Source organism: Suncus etruscus, chromosome 1, assembly GCF_024139225.1.
Source record: "Suncus etruscus isolate mSunEtr1 chromosome 1, mSunEtr1.pri.cur, whole genome shotgun sequence".
Lineage (NCBI taxonomy): Eukaryota > Metazoa > Chordata > Mammalia > Eulipotyphla > Soricidae > Suncus > Suncus etruscus.
The window spans coordinates 187,527,181-187,554,840 of NC_064848.1; the positions used below are offsets into that span (position 1 = coordinate 187,527,181).

Sequence of the window (27,660 nt, forward strand, 5' to 3'; positions counted from 1 at the left end):
TGTAGCAACAAGAATAACCTTTTAATTTCTTCAGCTTGTCCAGGATTTTCTGCATTTGTAACTAAACCAGTATTGACAGTGGTAGGATATTTTGATTATTCTGAAGCTTTATTATTTTGCTTGTACAGTATTAGGATTTAACTTGTGAGTAAGATGTTTGAAGTAATAAGAGTACAACTTTTTGGGGCAAGCGTGGTGGCGCTAGAGGTAAGGTGTCTGCCTTGCCAGTGCTAGCCTAGGACGGACTGCCGTTCGGGCGTCCCATATGGTCCCCCAAGCCAGGAGCGACTTCTGAGCGCATAGCCAGGAGTAACCCCTGAACATTACCGGGTGTGGCCTGAAAACCAAAAGAGAAAAAAAAAAAAAAAAGAGTACAACTTCTTTGATAGTGTTTCTTTTGGTTGTTGTCGGGTCACACCCGGCAGCGCTCAGGGTTACTCCTGGCTCTATGCTGAGAAATCGCTACTGGCAGGCTCTGGGGAACCCTGTGGGATGCCGGGATTCAAACCACTGTCCTTCTGCATGCAAGGCAAGTGCCTTACCTCCATTCTATCTCTCTGGCCCAACTTTGATAGTTTTGTTTGGTTTTTAGGGCCACACTCAGCAGTGCTCAGGGCTTACTTTTTTTTTGTTTTTGTTTTTGGGTCACACCTGGCAGCACTCGGGGTACTCCTGGCTGTACGCTCAGAAATCATTCCTGGCAGGCTTGGGAGAGTATGGGATGCCGGGATTTGAACCACCATCCTTCTGCATGCAAGGCCAGTGTCTTACCTCCACGCTATCTCTCAGGCCCCAGGGCTTACTTCTGACTCAGCAATCAGGAGTCACTTCGGGCAGTGCCAGGAGGTTTGAAAGGTCCTCCTTGCCAGCAGAAGGTGTGGTGTTCAATACCCCACTCCCCCCTTATGCCCTGATGTGCTGACTGTGTCCTGGCAGCTCTGCTCTTGAGCCTGGCAGTAGGAGAGGTTTTTTTTTTTTTGGCTTGGGGTCACACTTGACCTTGCTCTGCACTGAGAAATTATTCCTGGTAGGCTCAGGGGACCATATGGGATGCTGGGAAACGAACCCGAGTTGGCTGCATGCAAGGCCAACTCTACCTGCTGTGCTAGTGCTCTGGCCTCACTTAGAGAGATTTCTGATGGCACTGCAGCTGGGTATGTGTGGGCACCACACCTAAGGGAGCATGACCCTCCATGAGTACCACTGAAAGGCTTGTGCGGACCATAGTCAGGAAGTGCCTCCTCAGCCAGTATGTGTATGAGCACTGCGGTGACCTCCCCAGTGAGCACTGTAACTAGAGTCTAGCCCAGACCAGCCAGGTGTGCGAGCAACACAGTCAGGTATATATTACAGCCTTGAATCCCCTCTTATTTTTTACACTGGTGATTCTAGGTGTGAACTTTGAACTCAGTGCTCTTCAGTTCCACCCAGTGGTGCCTAGAAGACCTTGTAGTTCAAAGGATTGAATGTAGGGCTCCAGGATCAAAGCAGAACTCCAGGGCCAAAATTTAGGATCAGGGTTAAGATGCCTTCTTTTTTTTTTTTGGTTTTTGGGCCACACCCGGTGACGCTCAGGGGTTACTCCTGGCTATGCGCTCAGAAGTCGCTCCTGGTTTGGGGGACCATCTGGGACGCCGGGGGGATTGAACCACGGTCTGTCCAAGGCTAGCGCAGGCAAGGCAGGCACCTTACCTCTAGCGCCACCACCCGGCCCCTTAAGATGCCTTCTTGCATGTGGTTTAGCTCAGTTCAGTGCCAGCGCTGCATGCACGCCCCATAAGATGATTTTCTGACATTTCACTTATAGTTTCTTTTTTATTTTTTCAAGCCACACTCAGCTGTGCTCAGGGGTTATTTCTGGCTCTGCTGCATTGAAGAATCACTCATGTCAGGCTTAGGAGATCATATGGGATGCTGGGGATCGAACCTAGGTCAACCACATGCAAGGTAAATGCCCTACCTGCTGTGCTATTGCTTGGCATTAGTATATTTTCCTGTTGTAGACAAAAACAACTTGATGGGGTGCCACTCCCATAGTTCTAGGACACTTGGAGGTATGTTGTTAGTGTTGACATCAGTTCTCAGGTAATTCGAGGCTCCTGTTTGGCTTTCGCTGTTAGTTTCCTAGAGCGGTGTGTGCTCTCAGGTAGCTCTCCACTCTTCTCCTGTGTCAAGGTTCGATAGCTCAAGAGCTGGGCGCTGTCATGCCCTGTGTTCCCAGGATCCTCACTCCCCATCCTCTCCTCTTCAGGAGGTAAGTTGAAGGACAGGTGAAGGCAGATAGGTGACTTTTAACTCTGGAAGGCTTTGAATTAGTTTCTAAATCCCTCCCTAGCTGCACTTAAATCAAAAGCTCTGACCTCTGGAATTGAGATTGCTTGCTGAAATCGATTGACCTCAAGCTTGAAGCTCTTGGTTCACAGACCTTTATTGGTTGTTGTTTTGGGGTCACATAGGCTTTCTGTTCATGTTGGGGCTTGGGGCACTGTATGCATTGCTGGGTCGGCCGCTTTACAGAGCAAGTGCCTTAGCTGCTGCTGCTGTGCTCTCTCCCCGGCCCACCGCGTGGATGTTTTTTGTATTGGCACATTGGATGAGGGGGAAACTCCATTTGGATTTGGTGTCTATAGATTTCTTGTACCATTGTTTCTTACTCCTTCTCTAATGCATGAAGTTATTCCCCACTTGGGGAAGTTTTTAGTTAATTCTTTACCCCAGAGTTTTCAAGACTTGTTCTGTTTGTTTGTTTAATGGAAATAGTTCTTTGGAGAGCTTCCCCAAGCTCCTGACCTGTTTCCCCTGCGGTCCTACTTAAAAACCAGCGTTCCACCCTACTTTCATACTCTCTTTATGGTGCTTTCTCTTTCTCTATTCCATTTTTTTTTTGGTTTTTGGTTTGGTTTTTGGGTCACACTCGACACAGTGCTCAGGGGTTACTCCTGGCTCTACGCTCAGAAATAGCTCCTGTAGGCTCTGGGGACTATACGGGATGCCGGGATTCGAACCACCTTCCTTCTGCATGCAAGGCAAATGCGCTCCCTCTATTCCTTTTTGAATGAGAAACTGAGACACTAATTTTATAGGTGTGTGTTTATTTTGCTTCTCTAGAATTAAGTTGTAAGACGTAGAAACTTCTCTTCTTACTCCATTTCTTTCCTTTTTTGGAGGTCGGGGCTACACCTGGTGATGCTTTGGTTACTCCTGACACTGCACTTAGGAGTAGTCACTCCTTTGCTGCTTTGGGGATTATAAAGAATGCTGGGAATTGATCAAGTAGTTGGCTGTGTATAGAGCAAACACCCTGCCTGCTGTTTTCTTGCTCCAACCCTCTTACTCAGTTTCTAGAACAGGATTTATCAGTCTCAGCACTGTTGACGTTTTTTTTAGTTTGTGAGCCATGCCCAGTGATACTCAGGGATTGGTTATTCCTGGTTCTGCACTCAGGAATTACTCCTGGCAGTGCTCATGAGGCCATATGGATGCCAAGGATTGAGCCTACTTCTCCAGCCCTCAATAAATATTTTTTGGATGATTCAGAATGAATGAAGCAGTAAAAACCTTTGAAACACTGAACTGCACAAAACCTTGTGTTTCTTCCTTTCCTCTTGTTATAGGCAGCTCCATTCTTCTGTCTTTCCTGCTCCTCACACTGTAAAGTGAACCCTTCCCCCAACTTCCCTCCTTTCCCCTAACCTCTTCCTTTGAGATGTAAAATACCACCTGGGATTGGAAGATTGGCTTGAATAAAAAGAGGAAAGGGAGGAGGCTGTCTTGAGCAGAAGAGAAAGCACGTGGTGCATAGGCTGCGCATGGCTGAGAGACCTGACTCCAATGAATATCTTTTCTGACTGCTTGGTATTTCTTTTTTCTTTTTTTTTTTTTTGGGGGGGGGCACACCCGGCGATGCTCAGGGGTTACTCCTGGCTGTCTGCTCAGAAATAGCTCCTGGAAAGCACAGGGGACCATATGGGACACCGGGATTGGAACCAAACACCTTAGGTCCTGGATCAGCTGCTTGCAAGGCAAACACCACTGTGCTATCTCTCCGGGCCCGTTTGGTATTATTTCTCCGTGGCTATTTTTCTTCAGCAGAATCATCCGCCTTAGGGGTTAGAAACATGGTGCATGGGGTGGGTTCCCCAACTCGTGGATAGTTTATATATTTATTTTACACACCACAATTTATAATTCATAATTTATTGCTTTCTCTCAGTCACACAGACTTGCAGATTTGTCAGCCAGTGCAGCTCTTAAATTTACTTTGTTCAGTTCATCAGGTGATTAGTGAGTGTCTCCTATGCTGAGTGTAAAGGAACAAGAGAGAGTGAAGATTCCCTATAGAGAGTAAGGCCTTGCATTTAGCCAACTCAGTTGTTAAATTCCTGGCACTCAGTATGATTGCCAAGCCCCATCAGGAGTAATCCTGTGCACAGAGCCAGATATAAACCCTGAGCATCACTGGATATTGCCCCAAAACCAAAAGAAATAAAACAAAAACAATCTAGGGCAGGGGTCTCAAACTCAATTTACCTGGGGGCTGCAGGAGGCAAAGTCTGGTGATCCTTGAGTGCAAAGTCAGTAGTAAGCCTTGAACACTGGGGGGTGTGACCCAAACAACTAAAACAAAGCAAAACAAAAAAAGATTCCCCTAGGGCAGGGCCCCAAAATGTACGGAGGGCCATGAGTTTGAGACCCCTGATCTAGGGGAAGATGTGCTGTTTTTGTCACAGGAAGCTGGGTAAAGTGGACATTGATACAGAAAATGAAGGCTGGAGCATAGCAGAGCGGGTAAGGTGTTTACCTTGCGCGTGGCCAATTTGGGTCTGATCCCTGGCATCTCATATGGTGCCCAGAGCCTGCCAGGAGGGATTTCTGAATGCAGAGCTAGGAGTACCCAGAGCACTGCCAGGTGTGCTCTCCCTCTCCCCACCCAAAAAAGAAAATGTTCAGTGTTTGACTTAATTGCGATAATGTCTATCTGGTACTTATGGGCAAACATTGATGCATTGAACTTGTTATTATGTGCTTATCAGGAAGGGGTGAATTTGCAACTGAATATGGAATTTTTTTTTTTGTTGTTTTTTTTTTTTTTTTTGTTTTTTGGTCATACCCGGGGTTACTCTTGGCTATGAGCTCAGAAATCGCTCCTGGCTTGGGGGACCATACCGGATGCCGGGATGTCCTGGATCAGCCATGTACAAGGCAAATGCCTTATTACTGCAGTATTGATCCGATCCCAAATTTGTAGTCCTCTTTGGTGTTGATTGGGCCACACCCATCAATGCTCAAGATTACAGTTACTCCTTGCTTTGTACTCAGGAATTATACCTGGTAGGCTTGGAGAATCACATGGGATGCCAGGGATAAATTATGAGTTGGCCACATGCAAGGTAAATGCCCTACCCATTGTACTATTGCTCAGACCTTTGGAATCCTTTTTTTCGTTTTATTTTGTTTTGTTTTGGGTCACATCCGACAGTGCTCAGGGGTTACCCCTGGCTCTACGCTCAGAAATCGCTCCTGGGGCCCGGAGAGCTAGCACAGCGCGTTTGCCTTGCAAGCAGCCGATCCAGGACCAAAGGTGGTTGGTTCGAATCTCGGTGTCCCATATGGTCTCTCCCATGCCTGCCAGGAGCTATTTCTGAGCAGACAGCCAGGAGTAACCCCTGAGCACCGCCGGGCAACCAAAAAAAAAAATTCGCTCCTGGGGCCGGGCGGTGGCGCTCGAGGTAAGGTGCCTGCCTTACCTGCGCTAGCCTAGGAGACGGACCGCGGTTCGATCCCCCGGCGTCCCATATGGTCCCCCAAGCCAGGAGCGACTTCTGAGCGCATAGCCAGGAGTAACCCCTGAGCGTCACCGGGTGTGGCCCAAAAACCAAAAAAAAAAAAAAAAAAAAAAAAAAAAAAAAAAAAAAAAAAAAAAAAAATTCGCTCCTGGTAGGCTGGAGGGGGTGGGCATATGGGATGCCGGGATCTGAACCACCGTCCTTCTGCATGCAAGGCAAATGCCCTACCTTCATGCTATATCTCCGGCCCATTAAATGCTATTTTTAAGGACAGGGAGTAGGATTATTGGGGTAGGAGAGGAGAAGGTGGGGGCAGGCTGAGGCTTTCAGGAGTGCAAAGACCACCACCAGAGTGCCACAATTAGTGTCACAACATATGTGACCTCACTGCCCTCTGTGCTGTGCCACTTTTCATGCACCAAGTCTTTTAAAAATATTTGTTTTTGGATCACAGCCTGTGATTATTTTTTTTTTTTTTTTTGGTTTTTGGGCCACACCCGGTAACGCTCAGGGGTTACTCCTGGCTATGTGCTCAGAAGTTGCTCCTGGCTTGGGGGACCATATGGGACACCGGGGGATCGAACCGCGGTCCGTCCAAGGCTAGCGCAAGCAAGGCAGGCGCACCTTACCTTTAGCGCCACCGCCCGGCCCAGCCTGTGATTATTTTGTTTGTTTGTTTTAGGGTCACACTTGATGGCGTTCAGGGGTTACTCCTGACTCTGCGCTCAGAAGACACTCCTGGCAGGCACAGGGGACCATACGGGATGCTGGGGATCCAACCCAGGTCCGTCCTGGGTCAGCTGCATGCAAGGCAAACACCCTACTGCTGTGCTACTACATCTTTTCACATCCTTATGAATCAGTTTCTTTTCTTTTTTTTTCTTTTTGATTTTGGGTCACACCTGGCAGCACTCGGGGGTTACTCCTGGCTCTAGGCTCAGAAATTGCCCCTGGCAGGCACAGGGGACCATATGGGATGCTGGGATTCGAATGACCATCCTTCTGCATGAAAGGCAAACGCCTTACTTCCATGCTCTCTCTCCTGCCCCATGAATCAGTTTCTTTGAAATAAAGATGGGAGGGCCCGGAGAGATAGCACAGCGGCATTTGCCTTGCAAGCAGCTGATCCAGGACCAAAGGTGGTTGGTTCGAATCACGGTGTCCCATATGGTCCCCCGTGCCTGCCAGGAGCTATTTCTGAGCAGACAGTCAGGAGTAACCCCTGAGCACCATCGGGTGTGGCCCAAAAACAAAAAACAAAAAAAAAAAAAGAAAGAAAAGAAAAGAAATAAAGATGGGAGTGCATTACTTCAAAATTCCTTTTTTTTTTTTTTTGTTTGTTTTTTTGTTTTTTTGGGTTACACCCGGCAGCACTCGGGGTTATTCCTGGCTCTATATGCTCAGACAGAAATTGCTCCTGGCAGGCTCGAGGGACCATATAGGATGCCAGGATTCGAACCACCTTCCTTCTGCATGCAAGGCAAACTCGCTACCTCCATGCTATCTCTCCGGCCCCACTTCAAAATTTCTGATGTCAAATTTATCACAGAATTCAGGCACATCTATGATAAAATTTAAACAAAGTGCTTTTCCTCTTTTTCAAAACACAGAAACACTTTTCTCTTTGGGGCTGGAGAGATAGCATAGCGGGTTGATCACTGTCTTGCATGTGCTGATCTGAGTTCAGTCCCTGGCATCTCATATGATCTCGTGAATCTGCCAGGAGTGATCCTTGAGCACCACTGGGTGTGGCCTAAAAACAAAATGAACTGGAGTGTTAGTACAGCGGTAGAGCGATTGCCTAGCATGTGCTTGACCAGAATTCAATCCCTGGCATTCCATATAGTTCCCTGAGCACCATCAGGAGTAATTCCTGAGTGCTAGTAGTAATTCCTCAGCATTGTTGAGTATGGCCCCAAAACAAGACAAAATGTACCTACAAAGTCCCACAAGGAGAATAAAAACCTGACTTTAATAAGTGCCTCCCTCAGCAAAGTTCAAGGGTCCTTATTTCAGTTTATACATATACAGGGCTAGAAAGGTAGTATAGTGTATAGGGAGATTGCTTTGCATGTGACCAACATGAGTTTAATCCTCAGCACCCCTTTATAGCCCCTGAGCATCCCTTGAGTGCAGAGCCAAAAAACCTTGGGTACCTTCGAGCATAACCAAAAAACAAAACAAAAAATCAAAACCTGACAAAGATGCCAAGGATCAGAAATAAAGCTCATCACACTAGGGCTTGCCTTGTTTGTTTGATGCTGAGGGTTCAATCCTGGCATGTTTCCTTCTCACCTCCACCCCCCCCCCCAAAATGGGCTGGTGCTCTTACCTTGCAGAGGGTCAGACTGGTTCAGTCCTGACACCCATTATGGTTCCTTGGGCATAGGGCCAACAGTAAGCTCTGAGCAACATCTGGTGTACATCCGCCTTCTCCATCCTAAAACATAGAGGCTGCTCCTTGGTGTATGTGTATTGCTGGTGACTCTTACTTAAAGTGAGGTATATATCGGGGCCGGAGAGATAGCATGGAGGTAAGGCGTTTGCCTTTCATGCAGGAGGTCATCGGTTCGAATCCCGGCGCCCCATATGGTCCCCCGTGCCTGCCAGGAGCAATTTCTGAGCCTGGAGCCAGGAATAACCCCTGAGCACTGCCGGGTGTGACCCAAAAACCACAAAAAAAAAAAAAAAAAAAAAAAAAGTGAGGTATAAAGGAGGTACATTTTCATCTCTGCTCTGCCCACCTTAGTCACCAGCTAGAGAAGGTCAGTCCTAAACTCAGCACAGACATGCTGTGTCCGTTGCCTTTCAGGAGGAGGCAGAATGGTGAAGCAAGCAAGTTTTAAGAGGGGTTAGAAGGGCTGGAGAGATAGCATGGAGGTAAGGCATTTTGCCTTGTATGCAGAAGGACAGTGGTTCCAATCCCGGCATCCCATATTGTCCCCCTAGCCTGCCAGGAGTGATTTCTGAGTGTAGAGCCAGGAGTAATGCCTGAGCACTGCCGGGTGTGATCCAAAAAAAAAACGGGGGGGGGTTTGTTAGAATGATAGCACAGCGTGTAGGGCGTTTGCCTTGTGTGGAATCCCATATGTGTACACCCCCCCCCCCCAGTCTGGCAGGAATAATTTCTGAGCACAGCGCTAGGAGTAACCCCTGAATACTGCCTGGTGTGCCCCAAAATCCCTCCCCATGAAAAAGAAAAAGTTTTTAGTGAAACTTATTTAAAAAGATGTGAATAGGGAGTGGGGAGAAGTACATAATGGAGAGAGAACATGGGCTTCTCCAGAATGGAAGTAAACAAAGAAACATTTAGACAAGAAAGGGAGACATGTGCTCGGGGAGAACACGGGCTTGAAGAAAAAGCCTCAAATGGAAGGAGTTTTTATTTTATTTTACTTTATTATGTTGTTTTGGGGGGACCCACACCCGGTGATGCTCATGGGTTACTCTTGGCTACGCACTCAGAAATTGCTCTTTGGGGGCCCGGAGAGATAGCGCAGCGGCGTTTGCCTTGCAAGCAGCCCATCCAGGACCAAAGGTGGTTGGTTCGAATCCCGGTGTCCCATATGGTCCCCCGTGCCTGCCAGGAGCTATTTCTGAGCAGACAGCCAGGAGCAAGCCCTGAGCACCGCTGGGTGTGACCCCCCCCCCAAAAAAAAAAAAAAAAAAAAAGAAATTGCTCTTTGGGGGGCCGGGTGGTGGCGCTGGAGGTAAGGTGCCTGCCTTGCCTGCGCTAGCCTAGGACGGACCGCGGTTCGATCCCCCGGCGTCCCATATGGTCCCCCAAGAAGCCAGGAGCAACTTCTGAGCGCATAGCCAGGAGTAACCCCTGAGCGTCACAGGGTGTGGCCCAAAAACAAAACCAAAAAAAAAAAAAAAAAAGAAATTGCTCTTTGGGCCTGGAGAGATAGCACAGCGGCGTTTGCCTTGCAAGCAGCCGATCCAGAACCAAAGGTAATTGGTTCGAATCCTGGTGTCCCATATGGTCCCCCATACCTTCCAGGAGCTATTTCTGAGCAGACAGCCAGGAGTAACCCCTGAGCACCGCCGGGTGTGGCCCAAAAACCAAAAAAAAAAAAAAAAAAGAAATTGCTCCTGGCTCAGAGGACCATATGGGACGTTGGGGTTCAAACTGAGATCCCTCCTAGGTCAGCTGTGTGCAAGGCAAATGCCTTACCGTTTCACCACCGCCCTGGCCCCTGGAAGGAGTTTTAATACAGTTCTTTCAAATGGGCTTTTCTGGAGTTGTGTATGTATAGAAGGTAATTTGGAAGCTGTTGCAGAAAAGCTTTGCACTCTTGTGGTCTTCTCATAATCTTAGATTCTTCTGTAGTTTCTCTTTTTCTGAAGGGCCCACTCCAGTGGGCCTTGAATATCTGCATCTAGTCCCTCAGTTTCTCTTCTCCAAAGAGCTCAGGATGTAAAAGGAATGTGATCTTAATGTATTTGGGAGACTTCAGAACTAGGAAGTCTGCTTGTTTTTATGCTTTGTTTTAGGTCACACCTAGCTATGTTTAGGGGTTATTCTTAGCTTTGTACTCAAGAATCACTCCTGCCAGGCTATGTATACTGTATAGGACGCCAGGGATTGAACCTGGATCAGCCATGTGCAAGGCAAACCTCCTGTAATATAGCTCTGGTCCCTCTGCTTATGTTTTTATTATTACAATTTCTCAAAAATACACCTACCTACGACTCTTGGGACCATGTGATTCGGGCATTGAACCCCTGTCTCCTCAATGTGAGGCATATCTTCCAGCTCTTTGCACTATACCCCCAGCTCCTGATTAGAGTCTTGTTATTGGTTAGTGAACAAGTAGAAGGGCTCAGAGGACCTCCTTGTGTCCTAACTCTGCATTTTTTATGAGAAATCTGGGAGGTTGACACTGGTGGTGATATTGGTCCTGAAACATTATATGTCTGAAACCCCTATGAATAACTTTTTTTTGGGGGGGGGGCGGTTTGAGTCGCACGCGGCAGCACTCAGGGGTTCCTCCTGGCTAAGAGCTCAGAAATCGCTCCTGGCAGGCTCGGGGGACCCTATGGGATGCCAGGATTCAAACCACCCTCCTTCTGCATGCAAGGCAAATGCCCTACCTTCATGCTATCTCTCCGGCACCACAGGGTATGGCCAAAACCAATAAAATAATAGCAAAAAGGCATATAATGAATATAATGTAGCCTTCAAAGCCTAACATATTTGTCTTCAATGAAGTGTCCTATACCATGAAATTGTAGTTCCAATTATAGTGATATATTCACACACAACACTTCACATGTGTGAAGCTTTGGATTTGATACCTTTCAGATCCCCCCAGTGAAGTATTTGAGGGTCTGGGGAGATAGCACAAGGCTTAGGCAGGTCAGGGATATACATCTTGTATGCACAAGGACCTGAGCTCCATCTCCAATATCCCATGGCGTCCTGAGCATTGCTAGGTATGACGCTGGTGGCCCTGAGCACCACGAGAGTGGCCATAGTGATCCCCAGCACGACTGGACAGAGCATGGCCTGCAGACCTCTTGAGCATTGTTTGGGAGCCTTCCCCTCGTCCCCCAAAAAAGTTGGTTAAGTTCCAGCCTCAGTCACAGGGAAGTCAGAAATGTGGATGTCCTGCCCAGGTTTCTTGCTTCTCAAGAGCCAGAGGCCAAGGGTGCTCATGAATTTCTGTTTCTTTTGCAGGTATATGAGTGACCTAACGCTACAAAAGAAGACGGAGAGAGAGCAGTGCCAGCTGCGAGCAGGGCAAGGATGCCAATTCCTCCTCCCCCACCGCCCCCACCTGGGCCTCCTCCGCCTCCCAGCTTTAATCAGGTAGGTAGTCTGATTGTCCCACCCAGAGTTCTTGTTTAGCACTTCCTCTATAATTCTAGTTTGTTGTTGCTGCTTATATTTATTTGTTTTTGTTTTTGTTTTTTTTTTTGGGGGGGGGTCATACCTGGTGGTGCTCAGATCTTACTCTTGGTTCTGTACTCAGGAAATATTCTTGGTGGGGCTCAGGGACCATATGGAGTGCCAAGGATCGAACCTCAGGTTGGCCACGTGCAAAATAAGTGCCCTACCTGCTGTACTATCTTTCCAGCCCCTATAATTCTAGTTTTTTTAAAAAATATAATTATGGGTTGTTTTTTAGGTTTGGTTTTGTTTCGTTTCGTTTATTTTCACAACACCCAGTGCCACTCAGTGGTTACTCCTGACTCTCTGTATTCAGAAGTTGCTCCTGGCAGGCTCAGGGAACCATATGGGATGCCAGGGATCGAACCCAGGTTTGTCCCAGGTTGACCATATGCAAGGCAAATGCCTTACCACTGTGCTATCACTCCGGCTTCTATAATTCTGTTTTGTTTTGGTTTTTGGGTTACATCCAGCAGCACTCAGGGATTACTCCTGGCTCTACACTTAGAAATCGCTCCTGGCTGGCAGGCTTGGGGGACCGTATATGGGATGCCAGGCTTCGAACCACTGTCCTTCTGCGTGCAAAGCAAACGCCTCCCTCCATCTATCTTTCCGGCCCCTATAATTTTTTTTTTTTTTTGGTTTTTGGTTTTTGGGCCACACCCGGCGTTGCTCAGGGGTTACTCCTGGCTGTTTGCTCAGAAATAGCTCCTGGCAGGCACGGGGGACCATATGGGACACCAGGATTCTAACCAATTACCTTTGGTCCTGGATCGGCTGCTTGCAAGGCAAACGCCACTGTGCTATCTCTCCGGGCCCTATAGTTTTTAATGTTCTAATTTTGTTTTTATTTTTGTGCCACACCCGGTGGTACTTGGGGGCGTTACTCCTGGCTTTGTGCTCAGAAATTGTTCCTGGCACTCCTGCCAGGCTTGGGCACCATATGGAATGCCAGGGACCAAATCCAGGTTGGCCACATGTAAGGCAAACGCCCTACCCACTGTGCTATTACTTCAGCTCCAAATGTTTTAATTTTTGGTCCTAGTGTTAGTGGATACTTTGAGGCTTCTTAGTATGAGATAACATTTAAAGACATGTGGATAGGAAGATGGAGGACAAATGTAGGCTGTCCTTGTCTCTGATCCCTGAGAGGTCTGCTAAGGGTCACATTGGCTTGTTTTGCTTCTTTCCGGTAATATGATTATAGTAGTATTGAAGAGTATAATATTGAGGTACAGAGGTACCACCCATTGTATCCACACCTTCCACCACTGTCCCAATATTATCTCTAGTCTTTTCTTCATTCCCATTGCTCAAAAGGACATTTGGATAGAGAACATCAAAATGTCATGAATACGGTTTGGCTAGGAAGAGAAATTGGGGGCACAAAAGTGGAAGGGTGTTATTCTGTGAGAAATGATTACAAATAAAAAATTATTTGTCTTTGTGTGAGAAAATATTGCTTAAGATGAAGTATGGTAGGAGATGAAACTGGCAGGGCAAGCTGAGAGTATAGATGTTTTCCCTGGTGATTCTGGGAAGGTTGAAATATTTTCTTTTTTTTTTTTTTGGTTTTTGGGCCACACCCAGTAACACTCAGGGACTACTCCTGGCTATGTGCTCAGAGGTTGCTCCTGGCTTGGGGGACCATATGGGACACCGGGGATCGAACCGCGGTCCGTCCAAGGCCAGCGCAGGCAAGGCAGGCACCTTACCTGTAGTGCCACCGCCCGGCCCCTGGTTGAAATATTTTCAACTGCAGGAGTAACCTGATAGGACTTTCATCAGAAAGGTACTCTTTTTTTTTTTTTTTTTTTTTTGGTTTTTGGGCCACACCCTGTGACGCTCAGGGGTTACTCCTGGCTATGCGCTCAGAAGTTGCTCCTGGCTTCTTGGGGGACCATATGGGACGCCGGGGGATCGAACCGCAGTCCATCCTAGGCTAGCGCAGGCAAGGCAGGCACCTTACCTCCAGCGCCACCGCCCGGCCCTGAAAGGTACTCTTAATAGTGTAGACAGTGGGCTGGGATTGAGGCTGAGGACAGTGAGGTCAGGAAGAGAGACAGGGGGATCAGAGCAACAATGTAGTGGGTAGGGCACTTGCCTTGAACCTGACTGACCCAGGTTCCATCACCAGCACCAGGGTTTCTGAGCACTCAGGGTTTCTGAGCCCTGCCAAGTGTGATCCCTGAATGGAGAGCTAAGAGTAAGCCTTGTGGGGCCAGAGAGATAGCATGGAGGTAAAAGCGTTTGCCTTGCATGCAGAAGGATGGTGGTTTGATTCCCGGCATCCCATATGGTTCCCCGAGCCTGCCAGGAGCGATTTCTGAGCGTATAAGAGCCAGGAGTAACCCCTGAGCGCTGCCGGGTGTGACCCCAAAAAAAAAAAAAGAGTAAGCCTTGAGCACCATAGGATGAAGCCCTAAAACAAAACAGAACAAATGAGTAGGAAAAGTAGTTTTTGAGAACACCAGTCAGGCCAGTATTCAAATCTCAAAATCTCATTCCACACTTAGTACTCATATGATCCTCACTTTCCTAAGTCTGTATTTTCTCACCTTTTGTTTTTTTTTTTGGTTTTTGGGCCACACCCTGTGACGCTCAGGGGTTACTCCTGGCTATGCGCTCAGAAGTTGCTCCTGGCTTCTTGGGGGACCATATGGGACGCCGGGGGATCGAACCTCGGTCCGTCCTAGGCTAGCGCAGGCAAGGCAGGCACCTTACCTCCAGCGCCACCGCCCGGCCCCATTTTCTCATCTTTTAAGCAGTGAAGTGTGTTTTGGTTCTTTATTCAGAAGATAGACTGAAGAGGGAGACAATAGGACACTATGTGCTTTGAGAGAAGATGGAATTTAGAGTCCCTGTCCTGGTTTGGCTGCTTGCTTTATCATTCACCTGATAAGTTCCTGAGTGCCGGAGCTTGTGAAATCACTCAGCTCTTTGGCCCATAGCTGGGTAACGATGACCTAGTCTCATGACAGTATTTCAAGCTCTAGTTTCTGCTATTGTCATCAGTGTTGATACAGAGCTTGGGGCCCCAGCAGCCCTCAGTATCACTGGTGATGAGGTGCTGACTGGCTGGGAGGATTAAACCTAGGGTCTCACAGGGACCAGGCATGCACTCTGCCACCAGCCAGATACTATTCCCGTTTTTAAACTTAAGTGAGTTTTTTTGTTTTTTGTTTTTTGTTTTTGGGTCACACCCGGCAGTGCTCAGGGGTTACTCCTGGCTCTGTGCTTAAGTGAGATTTTGATGTGCTTAGCATAGCACCTGAAACATAGTTAGGGACTCAGCAAATGTTTGCCTTGATGCTGAGGATAACATGTAAAAAATGTAGCACGTAAGCCTGGCACATAGGTAGTAGGTAAGCAATATTGTATGGTTGGTGAACACCCACATGATAAAAGCCTGGTGAATTGTGTGGTCTGGCTTCAGCATCTGACTGAACAGGCAGGTTTTCTCTTGGGCTGCAAATGTCAGCGTACTCAAGTGGGGCTGGAGCAGTAGTACAGCGGTAGGCGCTTGCCTTGAACATGGTCAGTGCAGGTTTGATCCCCAGCATCTCATCAGGAAAGATCCCTGAGCACAGAGCCAGGATAACCCCTGAGCATGGCTGGATGTGGCCCCCAAAACAAAGAAGTACCCAAGGGCCAGGGAGATAGTACAGAAGTAATCTGCTTGACTTATTTGCAAGTCATCCTGGTTTAGTCCTTGGCGCTGTTTATGATCCCCTCAGTACCTCCAAGAGAGACTCCGCCCAGCACAAAGGGAGGTATAGCCCCTGAGCACTGCAAGGTATGGTCTAAGCCCTGGTTAATAACAATTATAACAGTTATAATATCTGAAAAGCTTTTTTTTTTTTTTTTTTTTGGTTTTTGGGTCACACCTAGCAGCGGTCGATGCTCAGAAATCGCTCCTGGCAGGCTCAGGGGACCATATGGGATCCCGGGATTTGAACCACCATTCTTCTGCATGCAAGGCAAATGCGCTACCTCCATGCTATCTCTCCAGCCTGAGAGATCAGCTTTTTCACAGAAACGTGCTAGGAGAAATGTATGGGAGGAGTGATGATGCACGGTCACAGCTTCTTCCACAGACATATTGTTCCTTTCACTGGGAGTGAGCAGAGTATGGTATGGTATGGTATGGTATGGCTCAGTTTAGGGAACTTGAGGGAACTGTTCAGATGGGCTACTTCCTTCTTCCAGGCGAGCACAGAGCCGCCCAAGCTGAGCAGGGAGGAGCATCGAGGCCGTGGTGCTCTCCTGCAAGACATCTGCAGAGGGACCAAACTGAAGAAGGTGACCAACATTAACGACCGGAGTGCTCCTATCCTCGAGAGTGAGTGAACTTCCTACCCCTGAGAATGGGCGGGCCATGGGGTTGGCCTGAACACTTGGCAACATGCCACTTTGGTTATTGGGCATTGAGTGTCCAAGCACAGGCTTTTGGGGAGAGTTTGCTTCAGATGGTCTTTAGCTATCTTCCATCTGTTCTTTCCCATACTCGAGAGATTTCTTTTTGACCAGGAAGCATTCTTAGAGAGTTCAGATCACTATCTCCTACTTCAACAAGTGCTGGTTAGGGCTTGTTCCTTGGCTTTGTTCTGAGGAGCTGCCATTGTCCTGGAAATTGGCCTTCTGGAGCGTGTGATTCTTTTTTTTTTTTTTTTTTTTTTGGGTCACACCAGGCAGTGCTCAGGGGTTATTCCTGGCTCCAGGCTCAGAAATTGCTCCTGGCAGGCACGGGGGACCATATGGGACGCCGGGATTCGAACCGATGACCTCCTGCATGAAAGGCAAACGCTTTACCTCCACGCTATCTCTCCGGCCCCTAGAGCGTGTGATTCTTTTCTTTTCTTTTGGTTTTGGGTCACATCTGGTGGTGCTCCGGGGTTACTCCTGGCTCTGTGCTCAGAAATTGCTCCTCACAGACTTGGGGACCATCTTGGGTGCCAGGAATTGAATCCAGGCCTGTCCCAGGTTTGTAAGGCAAACACCCTACTGCTGTGCTGTTGTTCCAGCCCCAGCAGTTCATTTATAATTGCTGCAAGTATCCACCTGATAGACCTTTGCAATGTTAGTGCACATCTTAGTCCAAAAAGCAAAGAGATGAATGTGTTTTGAATATTCATTTTTGTGAGGGACTGCCAAAAGGTAGCCTGGGGACTCATGGGCCTCTCCTGGCAGTTCTTGGCCAACTGGGCTGGTAGATCAGTCCCAGGATCCAAGAATGCTTGTCCACTAGACCCTGTAGTGCTGGGGGTTTTCTAGGCCACTCTGGCACTGTTCTGGCCCCTCCAGGACTTCACCTGGCAATGCTTAGGGACCATTTGGTCTTGGAATCAGATCAAAGTTGTATGCCTATTAATATATTTCGGTCTTACACCTTTATAAGTCTTTTACCCCTGTACAGTCTCTCAGACTTAAGCCCTGTACACTCTTTTTCTCTCTCTCTTTTATTTTTGGTTTTTGGGTTACACCCGGCAGCGTTCAGGGGCTACTCCTGGCTCTATGCTCAGGAATCCCCCCTGAAAGGCTCTGGGGACCATATGGGATGCCGGGATTCGAACCACCGTCTTTCTGCATGCAAGGCAAGCGTCTTACCGCTGTGCTCTCTCTCCAGCCCCTCAGTCTCTAACTTTTTCCTTACGTTTATTTTTGGCACCATAACTGGTGGTTCCCAGGGCTTACTCCTGATTCTGTACACAGGAATTACTCTTCGCAGTGCATAAATGACTAATTGGGATGCCTGGGATCGAACCCTGGTTGTCCACATGCAAGGCAAACAGAGAACTATGCACTGTACTATCTCTCCAGTCCCTCCAGCTTATTCCTTTAATGGGGATCATGGCCAGCAGTGCTGGAAGCCACCAGGGCTACACATTGGGAAAGGATCAAATAGACAATATAGATTTTTTTTAATAGCCCAAAGCCAGGTTGTTTGCAAATTAAAGTTCAGGCAGAGAAAGGGTTTCTCTTCAGGACTGACCTGGTCAGCACTCATGGCACATGAAGTGAAAGCTCTTTGGTTTGTATTCTAGAACCCAAAGGAAACAGCAGCGGTGGTTATGGCTCCGGAGCAGCAGCCCTACAACCTAAAGGAGGTCTCTTTCAAGGCGGTGTGCCCAAGCTCAGGCCTGTGGGCACCAAGGACATTTCAGGTATCCTGGATGTGCACTTGTAGGGCATTTTCTAGTTTGGCCACTGTCTGCTCCTGGATAGGTGCAATTGTAGTGGTGGGAGAAAGGAGTGGGAGCAGAGAAGAATTAGAGTGGAATGAAGCAAAAACCAAGGAATCAGATCAGTTTTGTGGGCGGTCTTTGCTGTCATGTCTGGGCTTGAAGTGAGGGGAAGACACACTGCAGTGTGCAGGCTGCAGGGGATCTGGGGGACATGGAGGTCCTGCGAGGATAAATCACTGTAGTGCCTTTGATCCAGTGCCTTCTGGTGTGTTTGCAGAGAACAAGGCAGCTCAAGTCCCCAGTTCTCGGGCTGCTGCCCCCAAGCCTCCCGTGTCATCAGCCAGTGGGCGCCCTCAAGATGATACGGAGAGCAGCCGCGCCTCCCTCCCAGAACTTCCCCGGATGCAGAGACCCTCGCTGCCAGACCTTTCTCGGCCCCATGCCACCAGCAGTACGGGCATGAAGCACAGCTCCTCTGCTCCACCTCCACCACCACCCGGGCGTCGGGCCAATGCGCCCCCCACACCTCTGCCTGTACACAGCAACAAAGGGCCGGCCTATAACAGAGAGAAACCTTTGCCGCCCACCCCCGGACAGAGGCTTCACCCGGGTCGTGATGGGCCGCCTGCCCCCCCTCCTGTGAAGCCACCTCCCTCCCCTGTGAATCTCCGAACAGGACCAAGCAGCCAGTCTCTGGCTCCCCCACCACCACCTTACCGCCAACCTCCAGGGGTCCCTAATGGACCCTCCAGTCCCACAAATGAGTCAGCCCCAGAGCTGCCACAGAGACACAATTCTTTGCATCGGAAGACACCAGGGCCCATCCGAGGCCACGCGCCTCCTCCACCCACCTCTGTGTCCCCTTCTTTACAGAGTAACAGGCCGCCCCCCCCAGCCCGAGAACCTCCCAGTCGGGGAGCAGGTAAGTGCCCTTTTAGTCTGAAAGTTGAGCTATTCACCCTCTTCCTTCAGTGATGGAGAACAGAAGAGACATAGTAAGCTTCCACAGGAGGTGTATTGAGTTTAGAGGGTTGTTAAAGGCACAGTGATAAGCAGATTAACACCCCACCTCCCAAAATCCTCTTTTCTCAGAATAGTCAATAATTAAATAATAGTGGGTAGGGTGTGTGTTAGCCTTGTGTGTGGCCAACCTGGGTTTGATCCCCTGACTCTGCCAGGAGCAATTTCTGAGCACAGCCAGGAGTAAACCCTGAGTGTCACAAAACAAAATGAAAAATGTAGTCCAGGGATATAGCTCAGTAGCAGAGCACTTCACTTTGCATATGTAAAGCCTGGGTTCAATTCTTGGTAACACTAAAACAAACAAAAAACAAACAAGAAAAACCAAGATATATTTAAATATATGTAGTATATACATGTTTCAGAAACATACAAAGCAGAGAAGTTTGGGAGAGGCTTAGGGCTGGAGGGCATGTCTTGCATACTGAAACTCTAGGTTTGATTCCTATATTAAATGGTGCCCTGAGTGTCACTGAAATGGGAAAATAAAGAATACACAGCAGAGATGGAGAATAGGATATTCTGGGTGTATATGTGTTGAGGAAAGGGGGGTTAATGATTTGGAAGGAAGTGTTCACGCCTAGTGAACTATTCAGAGTGATCCTGCAGTGAGTACTGAGGATTCAAACTAGTGTCATGTCTGACATAGCCCCTTGCAAGGCTGGTGCATTACTTTCTGTACTGCCTCTTTAGTCTGTGGTCATGATATTTTAAGTTACAGGATTGGTTGAGGTTGGGATAGGTTAAGGTCAGGGAAGGACTTATTGACAAAGTGATGGTTTGGCTATGATCTGAGGAAAGGGTTTAGTCAGCTAGGCAGTTATTTGGGAGAATAGCTAACACAGACAGAGTGAACAGCAAATGCCAAAGCCTTAAGGAGGCAATAGTAAGGAGATCAGAAAGCTAGATTTCATGAGAGAACTTTTGGGGACCTAAAGAGCATTGGGAGTGAACAGATTCATATCACTAATTTACCGTTTTGCTTCTTTTGGCACCATGGTTGGGTCTTGCTCAGGGATGACTCCTGGCTGTGAGCTGGGGGGGTGGGGGTGGAATCAGTTCTGGAAGTGCTCAGGGGACTATGCAATTCCAGGAGTTGAACCTGGGCATATGCTCAGTGCATTAAACATTCTCCAGCTCCTTATTGGTTTACTTTGGGGGGGGGGGGGCAGGGGACACAACCTGGTGCTCAGGGGTTACTCCTGGCTCTGCAGTCAGAAATCGCTCCTGGCAGGCCTGGGGGACCATATGGGATGCTGGGGAACGAACCTGGATCCATCTTAGACTGGCTGCATGGAAGGCAAATGTCCTACCATTGTGCTATTGCTCCGGCCCTGATTTACTTTCTTAAATTAAGATCAGAGTATATGGGCCAGAAAGATAGTACAGTGGATAAGGTTCTTTGCTTGCACATAGCAGAACCAGATTCTATCCCCGACACCTTGTATAGACCTCTAAGTACTACCAGGAGTAATCGTAAGTGCAGAGCCAGTAGTAAGTGCTGAATGTGTGTGAGTGTGTTGAGAGACAGGGAGAGAGAGAAGAGAGAGGGAGAGAGAGAGAGAAAAACACATACAAACTAGCAGCAGCAGCTTATCTATTCTAAACACATTACTAAGGGTCAAAGTGGCAGAAGGAGACCCCCAAGGAGAACGATGTTATAACTGGACAGGTGGATAGACTGCAGGAAGTTTGGGAGAAGCAAAGTGCTCAGTTGGGGGTGAGTTAAGTTCATCTTGCTCATAATACTATGCCACCTCTGGGACAAAAGTATGAATGACCATCTGACCCCAGAGTTCAGGGAACAGGCTGAGCTAAGGAAAGAAATTCGGTACTGAAAACCACAAGCTATGTGAGATCAGAAGATAGACAGAGGCTCTGAGGCCTCTGGCCTCCTGCCTTTGAGCCCTGATTCGTTCAAGATCTTAGAGAGGGAAGGAGGGGGTGCCAGAGAGATAGCATGGAGTAAGGTGTTTGCCTTTAATGCAGAAGGACGGTGAGTGAGAGAGAGAGAGAGTGTGTGAGAGAGAGTGAGAGAGAGAGAGAGAGAGAGAGAGAGAGAGAGAGAGAGAGAGAGAATGGGAGAGCTCAAGTTAGAAAGGCTCATTATCTCTACTCAGTGGCAGGCAGGCAGGTGAGTTGAAGCTTGAGAATGACTGTTGGTCATGGGGACTTGGAAGTCATTTATTGTGACTCCCAAGGTCACATGGGATTTATGTGAATAATGTTAATGTAGGGGTACAGGAAGAAAGTGAGAAATCTGCTTAGGATGGCTTCAAGAAACACAGGAGGAAGGAAAGAATTGGGCATGGCAACTTGGAGAGAAATCAGTAAGCAGTTTGCTGTCAGAGGATGGGGAGACATAAATGGAATGTTTGCTGGAGGAACGTGTGAGATTATGGGGTGTCCCCTCTCTCCCACAAGATGGGAGATACTTCAGTGTCTTGTGTGTATACTGATGGACTGATTCTTGGGAAAAGTTGCCTGAGTAATGTTCTTGCAAAGGCAAGAAGGAATGCAGTCTGATCTGTAGGTAAATGTTGACCTTTGATAAAGATAAGAATGTAGATAGTCCTTTCATTGTAAAGGCAGAGTAGATATATAAAGAAGTGGGTCAGTGGTTGGGGTGGTGGGAGCATGTGGGCCTGGTGGTGCCAGAGGCCACTGGGGCTATTCCCAGCAGTGCTGTGGGGGAACATATTACCAGGAATTCAGCTCCGTCAGATGAATGTGTGCTCTACCCCTTAGCCGATGGTGAAGATTTGAGTTTGTTTGTTTGTTTTGGTTTTGGGGGCACACCCGGTGATGCTCAGGGGTTACTCCTGGCTATGTGCTCAGAAATCGCTCCTGGCTTGGGGAACCATCTGGGACACCAGAGGATTAAACTGCTGTTCGTCCTAGGCTAGCTCGGGCAAGGCAGATGCCTTCCCACTTGCACCACCACTCTGGCCCCTAGTGAAGGAGATTTGAAGGGAGACAGAAAGGGCATGAGGCACTCAGTGGAGAGAGAAGGGACTAGGAGAATGTGCTAGATTAATCGGCCCCTCAAAAGACCGATTGGAAATTTGGCACCATAGGTTTACAGTGAGGCTGGTACCTTGTATGTGCTTAGAGGGTCACCTAGGAATACTGTGTAGGGGCTAGTGAGTGATGTGGCTTGTGCTCAGTGGTTGAGCACATGCCTTACAGGCATTTGTGAGGTCCTGGGCTTAATTCAATACCCAGGTATTGTGAAACAAATTACATGCATCCCCTCCAAGAAAAAATAACACCCACCTTGCCAACCAGGGTTTGTGTCCATGTGTGTACATATGTAAGTGCTTGTGAGGCCCTGGGTACAATACCCAGGATCGTGAAACATGAAAACACCAACATCCCCATGAAAAAAATACCCAAATATATTAACCAGTATTATCAGGTATCCATATCTTACCCAGTGGATCTGAGACTGTTCCTTGCTCTTTGCTCTGGGGTTATTCCTATTGGTTCTGTGGACAGATCCATACATTAATGCTTGTAGCTGTCTGGCCCAGGGTTAGCAATTTTTAGGCATGTGTGACTATAAGGAAGAGAGTGAGGCAGAGGAATTGGGGAGGTGTGGAAGGGAGTGAATGTGGCAATGGGCCATGGTGCTAAACTAGGTGAGGAGGAGATTAAGGAACCCTAAAAAGTAGAAATTGTGTAATTGTTTAATAGACTAGCTTGACTGAAATTAGAGCTTGAGGGAGGGAGGGAAACAGGTTAGCTCTGTCAGCTATAGCGCCAAGAGTTCAGGCTCCCACATCTTTGGATCATTGGACATCAAGCCCCACCCTGCACAGATGGCTTCTCGGTGTTTCATGTAAACAGTCCTCCAGGTATCGGTCACTTCTTAGGAGGGAATGTTATCAAAAGCCCATTAACCTGTATGTGCTTGTTAGGTAGCTGGTTTGTACCTTGCAAGTTGGCAGTTTAAAGTTGGGGTTTTTGGGTTTTTTTGTTTTTGTTTTTGGGTCACACCCGGCAGCGCTCAAGGGTTATTGCTGGCTCTACGCTCAGAAATCACCCCTGAGGGGCCCGGAGAGATAGCACAGTGGTGTTTGCCTTGCAAGCAGCCGATCCAGGACCAAAGGTGGTTGGTTCGAATCCCGGTGTCCCATATGGTCCCCCGTGCCTGCCAGGAGCTATTTCTGAGCAGACAGCCAGGAGTGACTCCTGAGCAATGCCGGGTGTGGCCCAAAAACCAAAAAAAAAAAAAAAAAAAAAGAAATCACTCCTGGAAGGCCCAGTGGACCACATAGGATGCCAGGATTCGAACCATCGTCCTTCTGCATGCAAGGCAAACACTATCTCCATGCTATCTCTCCAGCCCTCAGTTTAAAGTTTAATATTATTTTTTTTATTTTGTTTTGGTTTTTTTGGAGCCACTCCTGGCAGATTTGAGGGACTTAAGGGATGCAGAGCATCGAACCCTGGCCGGCTGCAGGTGCATGTGCCAGCCCTCCCTGCTGTGGTATTCTCCTGTTCCTGAAATTCTTTTTTACTGTAGGATTTTTTTTCTTTTCTTTTTCTTTTTTTGTTTTGGGGTCACATCCGGTGGTGCTTAGGGTTACTCCTGCCTGATGCTGGGATTTGAACCACCTTCTGTCTTAGGTCTGCTACATTCAAGGCAAATGTCCTACCACTGTGCTATTTCTCTGGCCCTTGTAGGGATTTCTTTAATTTATTTTTGTGAGTGCAAGGGTTGGGACAATGATTCTCAAAAGAACATGAATGCACATTTTGTCTGTGGGAGCCCCAGGTTCAGTTCTGGCACCACATGACTTCCCAGCACCTTCAGGTGTGGCCTTTACCCCTACCCTGGAGGGACACTGTGTATTTAAACAAAGTTCATGTCTTTCTAATCCCAGCCAGGAATAGAAGTGAAGAAATGTGGGCTGAGAGATGGCCTGGAGGTAAGTCATCTGCCTTCCAGGCAGAAGGAAGGTGGTTCGAATCCCGGCATCTCATATGGTCCCCAGAGCCTGCCAGGGGCGATTTCTGAGTATAGAGCCAGGAGTAACCCCTGAGCGCTACCGGGTGTGACCCAAAAACCAAAAAAAAAAAAGTTTGGGGCCCGTGAGGTGGCGCTAGAGGTAAGGTGTCTGCCTTGCAAGCGCTACCCAAGGAAGGACCTCGGTTTGATCCTGCGTCCCATATGGTCCCCCAAAGCCAGGGGCATTTCTGAGCGCTTAGCCAGGAGTAACCCTTGAGCATCAAACAGGTGTGGCCCAAAAAACCAAAAAAAAGAAAAAAAAGGAAATGTGTGATTTCTGTGGGTTGAACTGAGAAGTTTTCAAATGTCTACTGTGGGCTGGCAAGATAGTGTATGGCCCCAAAACAAGAAAGAATGATCACTTAGTTTATTTCATCATCTTAGGATGGTGTTCACAGAACTCTCAGAGGTAGGGGTAAAATGAAGCCTCTGAAAATGACATGTAAACTCTTTTTTGTTTGTTTTGTTTTGGGTCACACCCAGCAGCTCTCGGGGCTACTCCTGGCTCAGAAATTGCTCCTGGCAGGCTCCGGGGACAATATGGGATGCCGGGAGTCGAACTACTATCCTTCTACATGAAAGGCAAACGCCTTACCTCCATGCTATCTCTCTGGTCCCAACATGTAAACTCTTAGCATGTTAGTGGTTTTATGCAAAGACTTTTCAGCTATTTTGTGGACTTCTTTTTCTTCTTTTTGTTAAAAGAGAATGTCATCTTTTCTTCAAAGTTGGGATTATCGTGTAATATAAAAGTCATTTCTTACCCCAGAATTTTTGTTTCGTTTTGTTTTACAAATTAGTTGTTTCTCGGGCCCGGAGAGATAGCACAGCAGCGTTTGCCTTGCAAGCAGCCGATCCAGGACCAAAGGTGGTTGGTTCGAATCCTGGTGTCCCATATGGTCCCCCGTGCCTGCCAGGGATGATTTCTGAGCATAGAGCCAGGAGTAATCCCTGAGCGCTGCCGGGTGTGACCCAAAACCAAAATATGTGTGTGTGTGTGTGTGTGTGTGTGTGTGTGTGTGTGTGTGTGTGTGTGACTGACCCAAAACCAAAATATATGTGTGTGTGTGTGTGTGTGTGTAACTAGACAGTTGGAATATATTCCAAAAATGGCATTAAGAAGAGGTCCTGGGCTCGGAGAGATAGCACAGCAGCGTTTGCCTTGCAAGCAGCCGATCCAGGATCAGAGGTGGTTGGTTTGAATCTCGGTATCCCATATGGTCCCCCGTGCCTGCCAGGAGCTATTTCTGAGCAGACAGCCAGGAGTAACCGGAGCACCGCCGGGTGTGGCCCAAAAACCAACAATAACAACAACAAAAAAAAAATTAGTTGTTTCTCTAGGGTCCTTGGCTTCCAGTTTTGTCATCTGACAGAATCTTAAAGCTGGATCTGACAAAAGAACTCAGCCCTTACTGGATGTAGCAGGTGACCAGAGGGAAGGAGCTAAAATAAAGCAAGCTGCCAAGCAGGTCACTTTTTTTTCCTTTTGTTTACTAGGGCCACACCCCACTGTGCTCATGATTTACTCTTGGCTTGGTGCTCAGAGAATACTGCTGGTGTGCCAGGGGTCAAACCTGGCTTGTTCATAACCCTAGGAGCTAACTCCTGAGTTTCTGTTGCCTCTGCTCTGTGTGTCAGCCAAGATTGCTCTTGTCCCTGCCATCTACCCTGTTCTTTTGCTCTTCGCTAATCCGTTCTTTCTCTACCCCTGCCCCGTGGTGAGAGAAATTCTCAGGACTCTGTGAAATCTGAGCTTTCAGGAAAAGTTGTTTTTTTTGGTTTTTGTTTTGTTTTTTGTTTTTTGTGTCCCACCGGGAAGCACTCAGGTTCCTCCTGTCCTCGTGGTTCTACGCTCAGAAATCGCTCCTGGCAGGCTCGGGGGACCATATGGGATGCTGGGATCTGAACCACCATCCTTCTGCGTCTAAGGCAAATGCCCTACCGCTGTGCTATCTCTCCGGCCCCAGGAAAATGTTTCTAGGATAACCTAAAAGAGCTTTGGTTTGAGCAGTTTTATAATGAAAACAAGATTCAGAGATTTCCCTAATTATTAGATTATTAGTTTTCCTCTAATGGCCACTGTTGACCTAAACACCTTAACAAGGCCCTGGGAAGAGTGAGGAGAATTGGCATTCTGTGTGGAAACTAACGCGAACTAGACTTGCATTTTGGGCTCCGTGACTGAGTCCATCATCTATTTGCTGTTACTTGCTTATTTACAGTCTCTCCTTTGAGATTCTGAGAGCCCTTCAGTAGGAATAATAGCTGTATTAATGAAGTGGTGTGGACAATTTAGCCCAGTAGTCTTACCTAGTGCTGTTTGAGTGACAGCTATTTAGCAGACTTGGCCTCCGTTCCAAAGGTACTTAGTTCCATCTCGTGAGGTTGTAAATTTGTTGCAATGAGATGCCCTCTCTTGTGGTAGGTATGAGAAGTGTTCTGGGAATAGTCAAAACAGCAGGTGTGTGCTGGGTGTAATTTCATTAGCGTTGCAACCACAGAGTTTCCTCATTGGTGAAATGGGACTAACAGCACATACTTTGCAAGGGTGAGTGTATAAAATGTTTTAAGGTTTAATGCATGAAAGGTAAAACCTTGAGCTTAATCTCCCAGTTATCAGACCACCTATGGCCTGGAAACCTGGTCGTGATGATGGGTAGATATACTGAATATAATGTGCTCAGGTTAGTATCTTTTATTAGGATCCTAATAAATGATAGCTGCTCTGCTGGGATAGGGATAAGGCTCCGTGGTAGATAAAACATCTTGCATGCATGAGTTCATTCTCAGCGCCATACAAAGAAAAAGATAACTGCTATTTGTAACCAGTGCAGATCTAGACGTAACATAGCACCTTAGAATTTATTCCAGGGATGTTGTCTTTCCTTCAGACTTGCCTTTATTTTTAGGGGGGATGTACATCCAGCAGTGATCAGGGGTTATTCCTGTCTCTGTGCTCAGAAATTAGTCCTAGCAGACTCAAAGGATCATATGGGTTGCCAGGGAATCAAACCCAGGTTGGCCACAGGCAAGCAAACGCCCTGCCCCCTGTGCTATTTCTTCAGCTCTGAGACTTGTTTTGTTGTTGTTGTTGTTGTTTTTGGGCCACACCCGGAGATGCTCAGGGGTTCCCCCTGGCTATGTGCTCAGAAATCGCTCCTGACTTGGGGGACCCATATTGGGATCCGGGGGTTCCAACCGTGTTCTGTAGCGTGCGCAAGGCAGATACCTTACGGCTCGTGCTACTGCTCCGGCCCCTGAGACTTGCTTTTGATAATTAACTTCTACATTGTTTTTATTTGTTTGTTTTGGGCCACCCCTGGCAGTGCTCAGATATTACTTGTGGCTTTGCTCTTGGGAATTAATCATGGCAGGCTCGGGACCATCTGGTATGCTGGGGATTGAACTTGGGTCAGCTGTTTGCAGTGCAAGTATCCTACCTGATACTACCTTAAACATTTTATTCTTCTTGCGGGGCTACAACCATTTGACGCTCAGGGATTACTCCTGGCTATGTGCTCAGAAATCGATCCTGGCTTGGGGGACCATATGGGATGCTGGGGGATCAAACCTCGGTTTGTCCTAGGCTAGTGCTTGTAGGGAGACGCCTTACCTCTAGTGCCACCACTCCAGTCCCTGTGGCAGATATTTTTCCTTTAAGGATAAATTTGAGTTTTGATCCCAAAGTAGAGTCTGCTAGCAAGAGTGATAGTACAGTGGGTAGGGCGTGTGCCTTGCATGTTGCTGACCATGGTTTGA

At 47.8% G+C, this 27,660-nt stretch overlaps 1 protein-coding gene across 1 annotated transcript in view; it reads left to right on the forward strand.

Annotated features, from left to right (window-relative positions):
- WIPF2 (WAS/WASL interacting protein family member 2) overlaps positions 1 to 27,660 on the forward strand; it is a 47,231-nt gene that overhangs the window by 10,681 nt on the left and 8,890 nt on the right. Inside the window, exons 2-5 of the mRNA XM_049779959.1 lie at positions 11,470 to 11,601; positions 15,892 to 16,024; positions 17,727 to 17,846; positions 18,145 to 18,789. Of these exons, the coding sequence (XP_049635916.1) occupies positions 11,539 to 11,601; positions 15,892 to 16,024; positions 17,727 to 17,846; positions 18,145 to 18,789 (961 nt within the window). The 5' untranslated portion in view covers positions 11,470 to 11,538. The remainder of the gene's footprint in view (positions 1 to 11,469; positions 11,602 to 15,891; positions 16,025 to 17,726; positions 17,847 to 18,144; positions 18,790 to 27,660) is intronic.